The sequence below is a fragment of the Electrophorus electricus genome, chromosome 11, assembly GCF_013358815.1.
Source record: "Electrophorus electricus isolate fEleEle1 chromosome 11, fEleEle1.pri, whole genome shotgun sequence".
In the NCBI taxonomy this organism is placed as follows: domain Eukaryota; kingdom Metazoa; phylum Chordata; class Actinopteri; order Gymnotiformes; family Gymnotidae; genus Electrophorus; species Electrophorus electricus.
Window position 1 is genome coordinate 17,082,268 of NC_049545.1, and position 17,257 is coordinate 17,099,524.

Here is a 17,257-nt window from a genome sequence, read left to right on the forward strand (position 1 = left end):
AATGTTCTTTGGATATTTGTGCAAGGCAAGATGCATAGACTCCAGTTAATGCTCTTTATTTTCAACAAAAACATGCACTTACTTAAGCCCCAAAATAGTTACAGAGTTAGCAGCATCTAAACTGAACTCATGCTAAATACAGCCTGCCACCTTGTATTCATAAAAGTCAACTGGGTGATTGCGAGTGACAAAATGTATTGCAAATTTTTTTTTTTTTGCATGTATGACATATACAACACAGTGAGAAGGTTGCACTGTTTAGTACTGTTTCTATGGGTACTAACACATAGGTCAACCAAAGAGTAAAACAAACAGGTAAGACCATAAAATGAAAACATATAATTTATAGAAAGATCAACAACAGATGAAATGGGAGAGAAATGACAAAATCAGTGGGAGGAAGGAAAAGCAGGAGGATGGTTTTATGGAATTCATAGAGCAGTGGGATAATGAGACCCATAGAAAGATATAAGAGAGGAAATAGTGATATTAAAATTGAGATAGGAATATATGAGACTCAATAGTATTTTGTACAAAATGGGAAAACAATAGATTATGTAATGCCCGAGATTTGTTTTGGTTTAATCTTATAACCTTATTTAATGCAGAAAATATTAAGTGTATCCAAGTTTATCTTTGAACTACATAATTGCTAAATAGATTCTAATAGACATTGTTAAAGAGAGACAGAAGATTTGAAAGGATCAGCTCGTGTATTTAAATCGGTCTACCCTCCTTACCAGTAGGTAGCGGTATAGATGTTTCTTAACCGCCACAAAAACGTCAACATAAGCTAGTTCATGGATGTGTGTTCAGGTATATTTAGGCTTTGAATTTAATGTGAAACGGCATGGCAGGCGTAATTCGAAGACTTGATGAAATAGTGGTGAACCGTATTGCTGCTGGAGAAGTCATTCAACGGCCTGCAAATGCTATAAAAGAAATGATTGAAAATTGGTGAGCTCCATAGCTAGCTATACTATTGAAAGAACGTTGGCTAATGCATTTTTCGCGGGAAGTATTTGGTTAGCTGTAAAGTTTATTTCGAATGCCATTTCTCCCGGTATTGCATATACATATAGCTATAAAACATGCACAATTGCGGAATATTTTCTCCTGTTTGATAATTTATGCTGTTAACAGATTAGCTAGCTAGCTAAGATAGAAAGCTAGCTGGCTGTGATGGCTATGAATTAACTGTTTGATTAAGTTATGCTAGCTAACATAGCTAATCATTTTGCATCTGCAGTCTGGATGCTAAGTCCACCAACATCCAGGTTACTGTCAAAGAGGGAGGACTTAAGATGATCCAGATTCAGGACAACGGCACTGGAATTAGGGTAAATTGCAGAACAACTTGTCCGCCAGCCCGTTTCTTCGTGTCTATAGAAAACAAACAAACAAACAAACAAACAAACAAACAAACAAACTAAGTTAGCTAGCTAGGTAACTTTAATATACAGATGCTTTTCTAGTTAATCTAGTACGGTTAATGTATTGAAGACAAAGTATACGCACAGGATAAAGGGTGTTATTTGATTTCACGTGGCAGAAAGAAGACCTGGAAATTGTTTGTGAGCGGTTTACAACAAGCAAACTTCAGACTTTTGATGACCTCGCAACTATTTCAACTTACGGTTTCAGAGGAGAGGTGTGAAATATTGTTATTCTTTACATTTTATATGTATGTTACGTAAACCGAATTGGAGTTACAGGAGGTTGCATCCAGTAAAAATTTCAGTGCAATTCCAAACAGTACACAGATGCTTTTCTTTATAAGTAAGAATTATATTAAAAAAAAAAAAAATCAATAGTGGCAGTTAGTTACCAAAGACTAACACACGATTATTGCTTTTCTTAAGAAACATGTTGATTTTTTGAAAAAAGTAAGATTATATAAATATGACTTTTAAAGCTCCTCTGTTTTCTGTTGTCTGGTAGGCTCTTGCCAGTATTAGTCATGTAGCCCATGTCACAATTACTACAAAAACAACAAATGGAAAATGTGCCTTCCGGTGAGTGGTGCACATTTTTACTGATCGCAGTTTTGAAAATGTATTTCAAGCCTGCAAACATAGAATGGAAAAGACACAAAAAATTGGCATTTAATACCTTTGTGACAAGTCACACTATCCATGATTTAGAAGATACAACTTGGTTAGAAGTAATTGCATTTTAATGTTCTAATTATTTTGCCCTGTCTTAATGACTCTTGTAATCTCATTTCACCCAACCACCCAATCCCCCCTTCCACAGATGCAGTTACTGTGATGGCAAACTGAAAGCCCCACCTAAACCTTGTGCTGGAAACCAAGGGACACTCATCTCTGTAACTAACTATAGATCTTTTGACAGATTACAAGTGCTAGAAACTACTGATTCATCTTTGCATTCTCATTACCTTTTGTTCAAGTGTTTTGTCAAAATAAGGTCAGAAATCCAAGACACTGAGGTTGACAATTTCTTTTTAAATTCACCTTATGTCTTATAAAGTCTCAAAGTTCAATAATTAATGTGTTGTGTTTAAGTGTAACTGAATTTCCCATATGATGGGTTAAGTGTGATTTTTGTGTGTTTTAGATTGTGTATTTATAAGCACAGCAATATTTGGTTCTCAATTATGTTTTGGGTATTGTTCATAGGTAGAAGACCTTTTCTATAATGTACCCACCCGAAGGAAAGCCTTGAAAAGCCCCAGTGAAGAATACTCCAGGATTGTGGAGGTCGTGAGTAGGTGTGTTCATTAGATTTTTAAACAGTTGTTTGTTTTTTTTGTTTTTACACTAATGTGGTCTCAGCTTCTTAGTTTTGCTGTGTCCTCTTATAGATACGCCCATCCACAAACTCTGGGAAAAGCTTTACTGTCAAAAAAGTAAACACATCCTTTTGTAACAATATTAATGTAGTTGTATATTTGCAAAAAAACACACATTAAATATATTTTCTTCTACTTTGGTTAAGCAAGGAGAGATGGTAGCCGAAGTGAAGACTCTACCCAATGCCACAGTTTTGGACAACATCCGAGTAGTGTTTGGTGTAGCTGTGAGCAGGTATTAATCCATTTCATAATTGTTTAATCTTGGGAGTAAATTTCTCCCTCCATGGGTGCTCTTTATGCAAGGGATCCAAAGAGATCTTCAGTAATAACACAAAGTACATGGCACTCACATTGGTTATAAAGTTTAAAAAGTCTGTTTATCCTTGGCTATTGCATTAAATGTTTACTGCTTACATGTTACATCTACAGCAGCCTTCATCAAGTATGGGGTTTCTATAAACAAAATAATATGTATGATCATACCCTGAATGAGGGGGTGGAAATCAAACCTCTGTACCCCAAATTCACCGGGGGGGGGGTCAAAATGTTCTTAGTACATTTCAGTTAGGTACTTGTAGTGTATGATAATGATGTTAGTCTTTACCGTACACTTTTAAACATTTAGTAGATATTTGATGGAATCAAAACGAGTTTTAGGTTAGGAAATATGGAAAACATGGCAGATGTACTTTGGTAGTATAACCGCACTGTTTGTTGTTTTAAAGGCTCTTTGTAGATTTTTTTTTATTTTTTTTTTAAATAAAACATTGGTCAATTGGTCAGTGTTTCTAGAAGTACTGATAATACTCACAATATGCTATGAATAGCAGTGTGACTTTATCCCAATAGAAACATATTGTCACATTGCTCACCCTAATTGTCCTAATCTCAGGTAACAATTGATGGCAGCCTGGACTTGAGTCTGCTTTCAGTGACTAATGGAAATGGAGTTCATGACCTCTAAATCTATTACTGCTGATAATAGATTTAGTTCTATGGCAGAAATCTGACTAGAGGAAAATATTCTAGTGAGGGACATGGAAGATTGTAGTGTAATGTGAGGAATTAGAAAAAGACGAACTCAAATCTTGACATCTCAAAACAGCCTGTTGATTTTGTTGTATCAACTTAACATGCCTGATTATGTTAAGTATATATAAATGCTACATTTCACTTGCTTTCTATTGATGGCACTACTTTTTTGTTCACAGAGAGATGATCAAGGTAGAGTGCGAGGATCAGAAACTTGCCTTTAAACTGCAGGGTTACATTTCCAATGCCAACTACTCAGTCAAGAAGTGTATCCTCATCCTGTTTATTAATCGTATGTGGTCTCTACTGTTCCTTCATTAACTTAATTGTGATTATAAAGCCATGGGTTCCTTCACACTTGCAGGAATATACATAGTATTACAGACTTGTAGCAGACATAGTCACTGAGACTGGACCTAGCCATTTCAGTTTGTAATGAGCTGTTGGGATGTTTTACAGATCGTTTGGTAGAATCCAGTACCTTGAAGAAAGCCATAGAGACTGTCTACACAGCATATCTTCCCAAAAATACACATCCTTTTCTTTATCTCAGGTATTTTTAAAATTTATTTTATCGTGTTACAAATAATATTTCGACAGTACTTCTCTTCTAGTCACAAATGGGTTGGACAGAAGAGCTAGCAGCAGTTGAGGCTAAACTTTGCCAAAGGGTAAAATAAACAGTGTGGATGGTTTTCTCCACTATTTTAAACTTTACATGTGCATGAATTTAATATATCTGTAACAGAGCCACTTTTCAAGTACCACAGCCACTCAAATTCATGAACTGTAGTGTTTTGAATATGGCAAGGACACATTGACTATTCATTGCAGCTTTATGGTACTGACACAAAATGTTTACAGATTTTGCAGGAGTTTTTTTTGGTTTGTTTGTTTTCTGGAATTTACAGAAAGTTTGACAACTAACAGGGCAACTAGCAATAGTATCATGTTAGCAAACCTTACAACTTGGTGCTTATCTGTTTATCTTATTATAGTAATCATGCAGACTTCTTTCCAATGGAATTCGTGCAAGGATAAATTATAAGCACAAAATTTAACATGTCTACCATTAATACATACATGCACCCATTCATAACAGATCCTTAAGTAAAACCTTTATGCACTGGAAACCACCTAGTATGTTTTCGTTAAAATCCATTTGTTTGCTTTTATCAGTTTGTGTTAGTTTCCTTCAACTCATCACTGATCATTTTCTGCCCTACAGGACAGCTGTACGTTTGATACTTTTTTAGCAGACCATTCTCAACTAACCAGTGACATTGATAAATACAAAAAAATACAGTAAAAGGTACTGATGCCCTCATGCCCAGACCAGCCTAACACACATTAACATGTGTCACTGCTGTGAGAACTGGGAAAAGTGCACCACCCAATAATATCCAGTCATCAGTTGTCCCACAGTCAGAATTTGAGCAGTGTTGAATGGCATAGAGCATGGTTTACCAATTTTGCTTGCAAAAAGACATTGATTATACTGTTGTTGTACACTTATTAAAATGCATGTTAATAAGATTTCCACTGAGTTAGGGTTAAATCATATGTTTCTAATAAAGTGGGTTGTGAGGATATGTTATGATTTTCTTTCATAGCTTCTGCAATAGTATTTCAGATATCTTAAATCTATATTTTAGATTTTGTGATTGTGTGCATGAATTGCTTCATAATTGGCATCTTTCTTCAAAGTCTGGAAATTGCTCCTCATAATGTTGATGTGAACGTACATCCAACAAAGCATGAAGTGCACTTTCTCCATGAAGACTGCATCATTGAGAGCATTCAGAAGCACATAGAGAGTAAACTTCTTGGCTCAAATTCCTCACGTACTTATTTTACACAGGTATGTAAAGAAACATATATGCATGGTTCAGTAATGTACATAAGCACCTCATGGTTAAATTATCTATGCTATCTATAACTCTTGTTTCATCAATAGACTTTACTTCCTGGGCTGTCAGTCTCTGCCAGTGATGTGAAAGTCTTAAATAGTTCCTCGGCAGATCGTAGGGAGCGCATCTATAGCCATCAGATGGTGCGCACTGACAGCAAGGCACAGAAATTGGATGCTTTCCTCCAGCCAGTGAGTAAACCTTCTTCAGATGGAACAACTACTGCCAGCTCCCTAGCACCTGACCTAATTAATTCAGAACTGGATGATACTGCAATGCTTGAGGGGCTGGAGGAGTTGCAACCAAGAGCCACAAAGGACTTGGAGACTAATCTCCAAACAGACACCCCCCCCAGGTGAGAGATCAGATTGGGTGGGGTTTTTTTTTTGGGGGGGGGGTGCAGTCTTAAACTGAATATTAAAGAGGTCATGTGTTACATTCTTTTTAGATTCAATCTGTCAGAATTTGTTTGACAACAGCTTCTGTATAGATGCTTTTTTTTGGGGGGGGGGGGTACAATTTCAGCTATATTTCAGTTATATTGCATTTCAGTTCATCTGCAGTGTCTGCATAAGTGCTTCACCTTTGTTTATTCACAGTTGATTCTTTTGACATGCTTTACACTACAGGGTGCCATCTTATGTGGGTGCACATACATACGTTACAAAGAAATAGTCCATCTAGGCAGCTGAACGGTAGACACAGTGGATCTGTGATTATGATGTTCTAGGAAACGGCCTCATGTTGATGAGGAGAGGGATGATCAGACAGCAGCCTGTACACCAAGGAGACGAGTCATTAAGCTAACCAGCGTGAAGGAGCTTCGACGAGAGATTGATGAACAAGCTCACAAAGGTGTTGGCTACTTTTTTTTTGTTGTTGTTTTTGTGTACATTTGAGGAAACTACTTCACAAGTCACCACTTGCAAGTACAAGCATGAATCCATTTTTGCATCCCACTCAGGTCTGCAGGAGATGTTCCAGAATCATTCATTTGTTGGATGCGTCAATCCCCAGTGGACTCTCGTCCAACACCACACAAAACTATACCTACTGAACACAACCAAACTCAGGTTAGACACTGAATGCACCATCTGAAATAGCCAAACTGTGCTGCTGTGCAAAGATAGTGCTTTGAAAATTGATTATTTTAAGAAAAGCTTTCTAGAGTGCAGTGATCCAATTCCTTCCTTTGCATCTCAAGTCTGCTTCTTGTAGGGCTGCCCAATGTATTGTTTGCCAATAGTTACTGCAGTGGCTTTATCAGTACCAATATTGCACATATTCTATATGCAAATCTTGACTAGTCTCATGTTCCAGATGAGTATTCTGAAGATATTTTGATGTACCATAGCACTCACATGATAAAGCAATTATGATTATTTCGGCTATAACAATGCAGGCGTATTGTTAACAATGTCATTCCAAGGGTTCACCAGTGTAGCGCAATCTCAATGCCTAGCAATATTATCGCAATGTAGTATTAATGGTATGCCTCATGCAGCCCTAGCTCCTTACCATAGGGCTTGTTGCAGTTTGCATAATTCATTGGATTTTGCACTTTGGCACAATTTTAAGTTTTCCAACTAAGTGAATAATATTTTCCATAAATAATGTAACTTGGTAGGAGGAGAACTGTCACATACTACCATAGGCAATGTTAACAAAGACCCCCACAAAACATAATTAGGTGTATAAATGTGTACAAAACGGGTTCAGAGATTAAAGCAGCCTTACACAAATATTGTTGCTGCCTTTTCAAACATTTTGAATCATTCAGGCTTACCACATTATTTGGTATTCTCTTTTAATGCGTCTAGTTTTCTCAACTACTCAAATATTGCTAAAGCTTGTGTGTTTAATTTACATTTTACATAATTATTTTAAGACAACTCATCTTTGTATACAGATATGAAAACACCAATTCATATAGGAGAACTGTTTGCAGACCAAAATATTAAACTCTAATGGGCAACAAAGTGACACTGAAAAATTCTTACATATATGTAAAGTGTTAAGCACACATTGGTTTCATAAAATGTGGTCAACAGTAGCATGCAAGATGGGATGATTTTTTAAAAATGTACAGTTTGATTTTGTTAAAAATAATTTTGTTGATAGAAAGAACTGCAAAGATAATAAAACCTTTTACATGTGATGCAGCAGCACCAACCTTTTTCCCCTCCCAGCCAGGAGCTGTTTTACCAGATTCTGATATATGATTTTGGCAACTTTGGTGTCCTGCGATTATCAGTAAGTATCCTTCAGCTCTCTGCACTTTAATTGGTCACTAAATAAATACTGAAGATCTCATTTTAAAATATCTGCTACAATACATTAGAAATATTAGCCATATAACATACTACCTTTGTGGTAGACAAAGAATGTTAATCTGAAAAAGTAAAGGGCATGTCCCTGAACAGGGAACTATGATTTATCAAATGACTAGTGCTTAATCACTTCTAGTTTACTTATTACAATTTGGTTAGTTCTAGCCCTCAGGCTGGAGGAGGAGGTGTGGTATTGAGGTGTGTTGTGGTATTGTAGAGCCCAGCCCCCCTTTATGAGCTGGCCATGCTGGCGCTGGATTCTGAGGAGAGTGGGTGGACAGAGGAGGATGGGCCTAAGGAAGGCCTGGCCCAGTACATAGTGGAGTTTTTGAAGAAGAAAGCTGAAATGCTGGAGGATTATTTTTCGATGGAGATAGATGAGGTAGGTCAGTGGGGTTCTTTTGGAATGTAGGAAGCAAAAGTTCTGACGTTCTGTACATACATACTGTACTACAAGTAGATCAGGCTCTAATGCATTATTTTTTTTGGTCATGTTTAGGTTGGTTTGGACCTTGGCATCATATCATTTGTATCTTTTTTCTGCAGTTGTAAAGGTACAGCCAGCAAACCTGCTGGACAGGTTCTTCACAGGACCCCTGTGTACCAGCATTAACATTGTAAAATACAACAAAACTTTATAAAATTATAATCTGTATTCAGTATGTTTAATTGAAAGGAAATAAAAAAAACATTTGTAGACTGGTACAAAAGTTATGCTTAAGAAAACACCCATGTGTTTAATACTCATCAAGGTTATTGCAGTTTTGTGCTGTCATTTTGGTAAAAAGCTGCCACTAGATGGCACTATGGTGATAAATTTTAAAAATGTCTGATTAGTTACATGTGCTAAGTCTTTAAAAGGAAGTGGAAAGTAGTATTAAAAGCCTGGCATTTTTTAGGTTTTAAACTAGTAATTAATCATTTTGTAATTATTTTTTGTACCAAGGTCTGACATTTTTCAAAAAGCAAAATAACTGGTCTGCCAAGCTCACTTGAGCTTTTGAATTTTTTTGCATGATCTATTTTATGACTAACTCTACACAACTCATTTTTAGGAAGGAAACCTGACTGGTCTACCACTTTTACTTGATAACTACACACCAGCTATGGAAGGGCTACCATTGTTCATCCTGCGCTTAGCTACAGAGGTCTATTTCTCAATGATAGTATAAAGCTTTGTATAAATGGAGCATAATGTTAAATGTGTAACACTACTGTGGAATGAGTTTCTTTTTTCTGTGGGCAATTCAGGTGAACTGGGACAATGAGAAGGACTGTTTCCGTGAATTCAGTAAAGAATGCAGCCAATTCTACTCCATAAGAAAGCAGTACACCCTGGAGACCGAGGCAGCAGCAGGCCCTCTGGTAAGATGTTCTACTAGCTTGTCACACTTCTGTTATATAGAGCAGAGGTATTCAAATCACAGTCCTCAAGGTCCTGTTCCTACAGATTTTCCACCCTCCCTTTACCTAGGAATTATTTCAATCAACTAGAAGGGATTGAACCAAATTCAAGTTCTGGATTTTATAAAGTTCAGATTTGAATACCACTGCTATAGCTCAGTAAAGTGTTAGATACCTCTTCATCCTTGACTTACAAATTCATTCCTCAGTTATACATAGTAGTTAATGTACTCGGGCTTAAATTACTTTAAGAAAAGTGTTTTTTGTAGGAAGCTGAACCAAGTTGGCAGTGGAAGGTTGAACATGTTCTCTTCAAAGCATTCCGCTCCCTCCTGAGCCCTCCAAAACACTACAGCGAGGACGGCAGCCTCCTACAAATTGCCAACCTGCCAGACCTCTACAAAGTTTTTGAGAGATGCTGAGTCTACACTGCTGTTGTGATTTAGCCATTGGTGTAGCTATGATCATTGTGAAGCCGAGAAACATGCCTCTGTTCATTTGTTGTTATGCTGCCATATTCCATGGATCCTGTTAATGTGATTACTGGCTTTTACAGCTGAACATTTGTATATCAATGTCAAACACATTTTAAAGTGAAAAGTGTTGTTTAAATACCAATACGTTTTTATGGCTACCAAGATTCTTTTTATTGCTACCAATGTAGGTTGCAGATCATTAACAAATTAAATTTGTAAATTGCTCTTGAGTCATCTGTGGCTAAAAAGAAGCATTAGTATGAAATGGTTTAGTAAATCAAGCAATTTAAATAAAAATGGGGCAATATTTATAAAATGTGTTATGCTTTCTACATGAGCCTGTTCCTGTTCTGTTTGAACTGTGATCACAGACAGCGCTTAGATTTGGTGGGTCAATTTTTTCAATACATCCTACAATTTCAGGATATCTTCTCTTTCTATACAAAAGTATTATAGAACACATTTGGGTAAATACCTAAGGAAGTTACTCTTTAGCAATATAGCATATACCTCTAAATGTCCATTCTGAGTTAAATTTTCAGTGCTCCCCATAAACACTTCACACATGAAATCATCCATCTCATTCACACATCACCAATTTACACATTTATTTTCAAGAAATATTTTAAATATTTTTGGGAAAAATCCTTTTTGAAAACATAGCATTGTTTTTATATAATCGGAAATCAAACAATCCCTATATTAAATACTTTTTTTTGCTGTACCAAATACCGATTGTTTTAAATAACCTTTTTATAATGCAAACCCTAAGTTTCCCTGTGAACAAAAGGCACATTGCTGTGGACATATCAATGTGTGCATGAGCTGGGTGAAATGAAGTTTAAAATACACTTTTATACTCATTCAAGGAACTTATTGGAAAGCGGAAAACACAATTAGGGAGAGGAATCAAGCACCCAATCCAAGCAATGAAACCCAGCCAAAGGGCATGATATACAAAGCTTTCAAAACAGGAAACAACAGCAAGAAAGGTCCTCTGAGTAAAGTAAGGGCGAGACAAAAGGTAAGCACAATTGTTTGGACACTCCCTTCTTGACAGATTTAGGTGTGAACCAGTCTTTTTTTCCTTTTCTTTTTTATATTAATGAAAAGGAATAGGATTATTGGTACAAGGTGTTTCTTTTTGGTCTCCCACACGTACACGGCCTTAGGGAGCAGGAGTAGGAGCAGCATTTGCAGTGTATGGCAGCAAAGTCTGAGGCTAGAGAGGAATTTGAGGACTTTTAAGAAGGTGCAGTCGCCAAGGCAAGTCTCATCACTGTTGGGATAGAAGGGCATTGCGATTGGCTTTCATCTTTTCCAACCTCTTCACCAGGTGGTTATTGGTCATCTCCATCTCCTCAATTCTGTCCAGGGCTGCACGCAACTGCAGAATACAGAAGCCCACAGAATTGGACATTCATAAAACGTTTAAATGAAGGACCCAGTCCAATTCATTGGTCTTATTTCAGCCACTTCTGCTATCGTCAGTAATACATTCCCCCATGGAGGGACTTATCCCGCCATGGTACTTCCTGGTTCCATGGTATCCATGCAAACTGTACTTGCACTCAGTGGCTTTGATGTGTGTGAGCACAAACACATGCGGCATAGGACTTCATCTGTGTAGGTCTACAACCATTCCAACCATGGCTGCTCAGTGAAATGGTTATGGTAAATTCTTACCTCTCTTTGAAGTTTTCTTTTTTCAGCTTTTAGTTCATCTTCAATTTTCTCTGAGTTGTCAGCTGCTGCTTTGTATCTTAACACCTGCCCCTCAAGTCTGTTTATCTACAAGGAAATAATTAAAATTAAACTTCTTATTAAATTGCTATTAAAGTGGAACAATTTTTTTTGTAATTTGAAAATTAGCCTGATTAATTTCAAATGTATACAAGGGATGCCATAGTTACCATGATCAGAAATTACGATTCACAATACACAATACTATTAATGTCACATCACTTAATGAGCATTTTTATTAGGTAGATATCAACTCGAGTTTCAATCTTTGCATTGTTTGAGCCAATAATTTAATAGATGGTTAATATAAGCCATTGTTTTACATGGGAAAAAATTACATATAGTCCATTGTATCTAGTTCCACACTAAAAATGATACAAGTGCAAATTCAGTGCATTAAAATTTATATATAAAGAAAACCGAAAATTTGTAAAAATTATGCTTTATAGAAATTAAAATGTTAATAAATAATTATATACAAGCCAATGGTTCATAAGATTTTACTGTATACAATGGAGGTATCAGAGGAGTGAGTACCATAAATCATTACTGGGTGTACCAATGGATTACATTCTATTGGCACAAGTAGGTCAAGTGTCCACTTGCATGTCATACTGAAACTTGTGTAAAATCTTCAGAAAACTCATTATCATGAGCACACTGTATTCTGGATAGTGTATGTAGAATTCAATTCAATGCATAACATGTTTAAGAAACTTACATTCTGTTCCATTGTACCCATTTCTTGTTCTGCCTTTGAGAGTTTGAATTTATATTCACTAATTTGTCTGTTGGCATCCCCTACAAAAAGCAAAGAGCATATGCTTATGTGGACAATCCCTTCAGTGACAGGTATACATTGAATTATCAAAGCTGCTTCAGCAAAATAATTACACTATATATTGATTGTCATTCTAATAGCATGTCTGTATAAAAACCACTGTGGAAATTTCTTAGCAATTTCCAGTCTGCAATTTCCATATAACAAAGACCTCCAGTATCAAGAGGCAATATTTAATAGGTTAGGTTTGATCATTTGGCTGTATCAGTGGTATTTATAGAAAATATTTTTTGCATTCCTTCACTTGTTACTATGCTCTATGAAAAAATTCTGAAGATTAAAATACATTTAAGATATTTAAATTAAAAATGTTTAGGACAATTTTTTATCTTAAAATTAGAAAGCATCTTTTTTTAGCTTGTTTCCAATACAGTTTAATATTTCATTAGCTTGTGACTAGAAAGCTTCCCTGTGTTAATACTAGCCCATTATGTTCTCATTTGTCTTTGAAAAAGCACACACAGCAATAGAAAAAATGCACAGGAAGAACATTATTGTTCTCACCCCCCAATACCACTGCTAACTACAACCTGAGCCTGCTTCTGAAGGCCTGACACCCTAGGCCATTCAAAACAATGTCGAAGTGCCTAATGTCTTTATATTTAGTGTGAGCCTTCTAGTAGTGCATCACTTAGGTCACTAGTTTGTAGTGTTGACTTTGATAATTTTCCCTAGGATGACTTTCCTGTTCAAACAGTGCAATACTATAGCGTAACACAAATCCTCCTCTGTCTCAGTCTCCTGGTTCTATCCTGGTTATCCTGGATTTTTCTGTTTTATGTAATTTCACTTGTCCTTTATATTTATAGCTTTGAGACTAGCACAAATTTTGGTTTTCACAAAGTTTTCTGTTTCAGTTTTTATGGTGGCAATTTGCATTAACTCTAGATTGTGAAGCGTGATCAGATAAATTGCAATTAATTGCAGTCATTCCTTGCCATGAAAATGAACTTAAATCACATAAATTATGCATTTCAGCCCTGCCGCAAAATGGCCTGCTAACACCATTTCAGTGATGATCTTGCTAGTTCAGGAGAAAATGTTAATTTAACATGTTAACAAGGCATCTGATATTACTCTGTCATGCTGATTAGAATAGCAGACTGTTTGCTTAAAAGGGTGGTGGTGAAGTTTTCTTCTGTTAACCATGGTTACCTCCAAGGAAACATGTGCAGTCATCACACTGCATCAAAAGGACTTCACAGGCAAGGACATTGCTGCTGGTAAGATAGCACCTAAATCAACCATTTATCGAATAATCAAGAACTTCAAGGAGAGAGGTGAAGAAGGAAGTGAAGAAGGATTCAGGGTGCACAAGAAAGTCAAGAAAGCGCCAAGACTGTCTCCTCCTAAAGAGGATGCAGCTACAGGATCGGGTCACCACCAGTGCAGAGCTTGCTCAGGAATGGCAGAAGGCAGGTGTGAATGTATCTGCACGTACAGTGTGGAGAAGGCTTTTGGAGGATGGCTTGGTGTCAAGAAGGGCAGCAAAGAAGCCACTTCTCTCCAAGAAAAACATCAAGGACAGACTGACATTCTGCAGGAAGTATAGGGGTTGGACTGCAGAGGACTGGGGTGAAGTTAATTTCTCTGATGAAGCTCCCTTCAGACTGTTTGAGACATCTGGACAAATGATTGAAGAAAAGGTGAGAACTACCATGAGTCCTATGTCATGCCAACAGTGAGGCATCCTGAGACCATTCGTCTGTGGAGTTGCTTCTCATCCAAGGGAGTATTTGCTCAAGATTTTGCCTGACAGAGCACCATATCACAAGGCAAAAAGTGATAACCAAGTGACTCGGTGGAAAAAAAACATTGAAATTTTGGGCCAGAAAACTCCCCAGATCTCAATTCCATTTAGAACCTGTGGTCAATCCTCAAAAAGACAGTGGACAAACAAGCACTGATTAGGCAAGAATGGGTTGCCATCAAATTTTGCCCAGATGATGACATCCAGCATGCCAAGGCGAATCATAGAAGTCTTAAAAAAAAAAAAAAAAAAAAAAAAAGGAGGGTCAACACTGTAAATATTAAGTCTTTGTTAAACTGGATGTATTTGTCAATAAAAACTCATGAAATGCTAGTAATTGTACCTCATTATACCATATAAACATTTGACAAAAGGATCTAAAAAAAAAAAAAAACCCAAAAAAACAAAACAGGCAGTAAACTGTGAAAACCAAAATGTGTGTCAGTCTCAAAACTTTTGGCCACGGCCGTGTGTTTTATATATATTTTCAAACCAAAATACAGGAACCTACTAATTGCCCAATTTTAAAAATGTGAGAATGAATTTAGATCATTATAAACTATTCAGTACTTTATGCTTACTTTTATTAATTGCATTTTTCCCTATTTTTGCTAATCATATACACATGATTGTGCACATTTTTACATCTTTGAATTTGTGTTTGCATGTATTGTATACAAACTGTACTCCGAAGTGTGGGCTTACTCTGCATTTCAATGAAGTGCAAGTCAGTGCCATTTTCTATTCGTTCTCCGTCCGGATAAACACTTTCCACCTTAGAATGTTTCTGCCGTTCTTCCTCCAGTTGCATTTTCAGTTTCCTGATCTGTGAGATGTCAACGAGAGGACAAGTGATACTTTATGCACTCAATATTTCAAATAAATTTTCATTTTGTTGCAAAATCAAATGCTCAGTTCAAAGTTCTACACATAAAACATTTACAGACAACAGACGGAGGAAAAGAAAATGCACACCTGGGCTAAAAGTTCATCTTTTTCTTCAGCAAGTTTTCGTAGCCGAACATCTATTGTTAAGAAAAAAATATTTATGATGAAACAGCATGTAACTGACATCATAATTCCTGAAAAATTATTAACATAGTTTACTACACCATGTTATGTGGAATTGCAATCCACCCCTTAAGGTTAACGCAAAAAAGGTTATTTTTCCCTTCAAGTTTACTTTTCCTCCCAAAACAATGCAATCTCTAAGTAGAGTCATTCTGTCTGTTTTTTAATGAAAATCTAAAAAAAAATAATAATAATAATTTACATATTGTTATTCATTTCTATTTTGGGCAAGGAAAAACACAAATAAACTAGTCACCTCCAATTACTACTTTGACTGAGCAAAAGAAGCTTTTAAATGGTGTGGAATCTTAGTCAGAAAACTGCCACTACAAGCAGCAGCAGGTTGAGTGGATATGCAGACATACATGTTATAGCAGTATTACTATCACATCTATTTCTAACTGCTGAAGCCTTGCTTTAACCATTATAAGGACCTCTGAGCTACACCCACTAGAACGTGGGGCTCAGTAAATTAAGTCAACTGGTTCTTAGAAAGGTGCAACGGGCCTTGCACCAGGCAAAGCCAGGTAATGGGTTTATATTCTTTACACAACTATAACAAAGCCAGGAATCTGTTGCAACACTAAGATTTACCCAAAGGTCCATCTCCAGCAGACTCGAGCACCTGAGCAGCCTCCTGTGTGACAACAGTGATCGTTGAGGTGGCAGGCTCATGATCGACATCCCCATTGGGCGTGCCCTCAGGAATGATGACCAGCCCGTGTTTCTGTGAGAAGAATGGAAAAAATTGGAGAAGACTAATACTTTGAATGCAAAAAATATTACTTAATCTTAAATATTTCCTACTTTTTAAAATTCACATTATACTTACAATTTATCTTTAAGCCATGATGGAAAGTTTATAAAATATATACCCCTCATTAAAGCAGCATTGCTTTTAAGGCAACACAGGCCATTTCCCCTTGCTGCTTTTCACAGGCTACATCACTGACATACCTCTCCTGTTTTGGATTTCCCCTTGAGGTCAGCCAGCTCATCTCTGAGCTCGTCCCTCTCATTCCTAATGCAATCAAAGTACTCTTTCTGCCTCTCTAAGGCCTGGCCAAACAGCAGGGCAGGGAAAGAAAGAAGAGGCATGAGGAGAAGTGGAAAAGAAGAAGCCATAGAGACGCAGGCAAGACAAAATGGTCAGCATGCACAGAAGGAAAGCAGGTTCATTCGCAGAGTCGCAAGCAAAAAAATGATGGCCAGAACAAGATGGTAATACGTGCTTATTCAGGCAACTAGAATTCATACTGGTGGCGTAACCAGGGTTTTCCTTTTTGTGATTTTGTTTTAGGGCTTACGATATATATTACTTTTGAGGTGGCATTTTTCTAAATTACCATCTATTTAATGAATACATTTATTTTCCTCACAGATAAAATGGGTTATGAAATGGTAATACAAACATAGAAATAAATATCTCCTATCCCCATCAGTGAAATTGCTAACAGGGCCTACCTTGACTTAACCTACTCCAGACTGCAAGTGAAGTGTTTGGAGATATGGCAAAGAGACAGTGAGCTAACTTAGCTAGATAAATTTACTCCACGTTAAGACAATGCCTTGCAGAGATGATGTAACTACTTCACCCCCCCCCCCCAAACAAACAAACAAACAATAAAGGCTAATCAAGGCCCATTCTGGTTACAGTCTGCCATCTTACAAACTCCTGCCCTGACCTGTGGAAATCGGAATGTTCAATCTGATAATGCTCATGACATGAAACAGACATTTTAGTGGTGGTTGGCAGTCTGTTCATTCTGTGTGCTTTCTGCATAACCACACACAATGCAGTGGATAAATCCTAAGATGCTTTGATGCATTCCGTTTATGTGCATTAGGAGATTATTTTAACAGCAGTACTCTGAATTTTCAC

General features: G+C 36.8%; 2 protein-coding genes across 19 annotated transcripts in view; one reads left to right on the plus strand and one right to left on the minus strand.

Moving 5' to 3' along the window:
- Positions 1 to 781: 781 nt before the first annotated feature.
- Positions 782 to 10,128, plus strand: mlh1 (mutL homolog 1, colon cancer, nonpolyposis type 2 (E. coli)). The gene is made up of 19 exons (XM_035531280.1): positions 782 to 957; positions 1,250 to 1,340; positions 1,553 to 1,651; positions 1,942 to 2,015; positions 2,257 to 2,329; positions 2,643 to 2,738; positions 2,828 to 2,872; positions 2,962 to 3,050; positions 4,030 to 4,142; positions 4,310 to 4,403; positions 5,558 to 5,711; positions 5,808 to 6,115; positions 6,491 to 6,615; positions 6,725 to 6,833; positions 7,950 to 8,013; positions 8,308 to 8,472; positions 9,146 to 9,238; positions 9,342 to 9,455; positions 9,764 to 10,128. Exons 1-19 carry the CDS (start codon positions 851 to 853, stop codon positions 9,914 to 9,916), a joined length of 2,166 nt encoding a protein of 721 aa, XP_035387173.1. The 5' UTR covers positions 782 to 850; the 3' UTR covers positions 9,917 to 10,128.
- Positions 10,129 to 10,553: 425 nt separating this feature from the next.
- Positions 10,554 to 17,257, minus strand: part of lrrfip2 (leucine rich repeat (in FLII) interacting protein 2) — a 34,073-nt gene continuing 27,369 nt past the window's right edge. For 15 of the 18 annotated variants that reach the window (XM_027010536.2, XM_027010550.2, XM_027010547.2 and 12 more), the window contains 7 exons: positions 16,333 to 16,434; positions 15,970 to 16,102; positions 15,280 to 15,329; positions 15,010 to 15,130; positions 12,435 to 12,514; positions 11,657 to 11,761; positions 10,554 to 11,357 (listed from right to left, as the gene is read on the minus strand). In XM_027010536.2, the coding sequence (XP_026866337.2) occupies positions 11,247 to 11,357; positions 11,657 to 11,761; positions 12,435 to 12,514; positions 15,010 to 15,130; positions 15,280 to 15,329; positions 15,970 to 16,102; positions 16,333 to 16,434 (702 nt within the window). In that variant the 3' untranslated portion in view covers positions 10,554 to 11,246. The remainder of the gene's footprint in view (positions 11,358 to 11,656; positions 11,762 to 12,434; positions 12,515 to 15,009; positions 15,131 to 15,279; positions 15,330 to 15,969; positions 16,103 to 16,332; positions 16,435 to 17,257) is intronic. The other 3 variants (XM_027010552.2, XM_027010551.2, XM_027010544.2) reach the window with 1 other exon arrangement.

Bases quoted from the DNA above. Each gene is read 5' to 3' on its own strand.
- mlh1 (XM_035531280.1), top strand. From the start codon at position 851: ATGGCAGGCGTAATTCGAAGACTTGATGAAATAGTGGTGAACCGTATT. The intron at 2,016-2,256 runs GTGAGTGGTGCA...CCCCTTCCACAG, and splicing joins AATGGAAAATGTGCCTTCCG to ATGCAGTTACTGTGATGGCA. The intron at 5,712-5,807 runs GTATGTAAAGAA...TTTCATCAATAG, and splicing joins CACGTACTTATTTTACACAG to ACTTTACTTCCTGGGCTGTC.